Source organism: Gossypium raimondii, chromosome 4 (genome assembly GCF_025698545.1).
Source record: "Gossypium raimondii isolate GPD5lz chromosome 4, ASM2569854v1, whole genome shotgun sequence".
Lineage (NCBI taxonomy): Eukaryota > Viridiplantae > Streptophyta > Magnoliopsida > Malvales > Malvaceae > Gossypium > Gossypium raimondii.
The window spans coordinates 41,053,467-41,054,580 of NC_068568.1; the positions used below are offsets into that span (position 1 = coordinate 41,053,467).

The 1,114-nt window shown below is 37.1% G+C and overlaps 1 protein-coding gene across 1 annotated transcript; it reads right to left on the reverse strand.

Moving 5' to 3' along the window:
* Nucleotides 1–425: 425 nt before the first annotated feature.
* LOC105778939 (classical arabinogalactan protein 11) lies at nt 426–707 on the reverse strand. The gene has a single exon (XM_012602700.1). The coding sequence runs from the start codon at nt 705–707 to the stop codon at nt 426–428; it is 282 nt and encodes a 93-aa protein (XP_012458154.1).
* Between the last annotated feature and the right edge of the window lie 407 nt (nt 708–1,114).

Sequence of the window (1,114 nt, forward strand, 5' to 3'; positions counted from 1 at the left end):
CCAACCTCCATAGCACCACCGAATCCTCCTCCTTTGTTTTATATTGTACCAACACAACTTAATAAGGAGATGTAATTGCTCTCATCCTAAATAGTTTTTGTCATATGATTATACAAGAATTCAAGATGAAAATTTTCGTCATGAATGCCTTCGTAGTCAAATAAGTAAAATAAAATTAAGATGCGGATAATTATTATATAAGTGTTATTTCTTTGACATTCTAAAATTTATCTAGCTTGAACCTAGGAATCAACAAGGAAATGCAAAGAGCATATATAGATAAAATTAAATTGCTTGCTCCTGGTCCAAAAGTAGTAAGGATATAGAGTAGTTTAGTTACATGGTTTCAAGCTCCATGTCAAAACATGGTATAAATAAATACTTGAAAACTTAAAACAGTGGGTTATCGTAACTGCAAAAATTATTTAGTCAGTATAGTCAACGTCATCACCTTCGGGTCCTTCAACATCGGGTCCATCGGCATCGGGTCCTTCAGCATCGGGTCCTTCAGTATCGGGTCCTTCAGCCTCGGATCCTTCAGCAGAGGGGCCCTCGCTAGGGCTAGCGCTGATGGGGCCACTAGCAGGAGCTCCAGAAGGTGAGGAAGAAGGGGCTTGTGAAGGGGCTGGTGATGGTGCTGCGTCGGCAACAAATGCGCCAACAACAGCCATGAAAATAAGAGCAACAACGATAACTTGGCGGGCCATCTTTCTTTGGGTTTCGGTAGGTTTAGGCTTGTTTTACTTTGGTTTATTAATATAAAAAAGAAGAGGGAATCAAGTGATTCAAAAGAAATGCAGTAGTTTCTCTAAGATAAATTAGAGAAAAGAAAACTGCAATGCTGATGAATGATCTGACGATATCGAGAAATGGGGTTTAAATAAATGGTAACAAGAGAAACAAGGCAGTTTAACAATTTGTTTGACCGAGTTTCATGCTTTTCTTTTTTTTGTTGTTGGAAGAAATTCAACCTTTCAAAACCTCACAAACAACTCATTGTTTTGCTTTCTTATTTTGGGACTTCCATTTTTTACAAGATTAAAATGTCTTCTTCTTTTTTCCCCTTCTAAAATGTAGCATAAACCAAATATAGTAATCAACAATTTTTAAACTC

Bases quoted from the DNA above. Each gene is read 5' to 3' on its own strand.
- LOC105778939 (XM_012602700.1), bottom strand. From the start codon at position 707: ATGGCCCGCCAAGTTATCGTTGTTGCTCTTATTTTCATGGCTGTTGTT.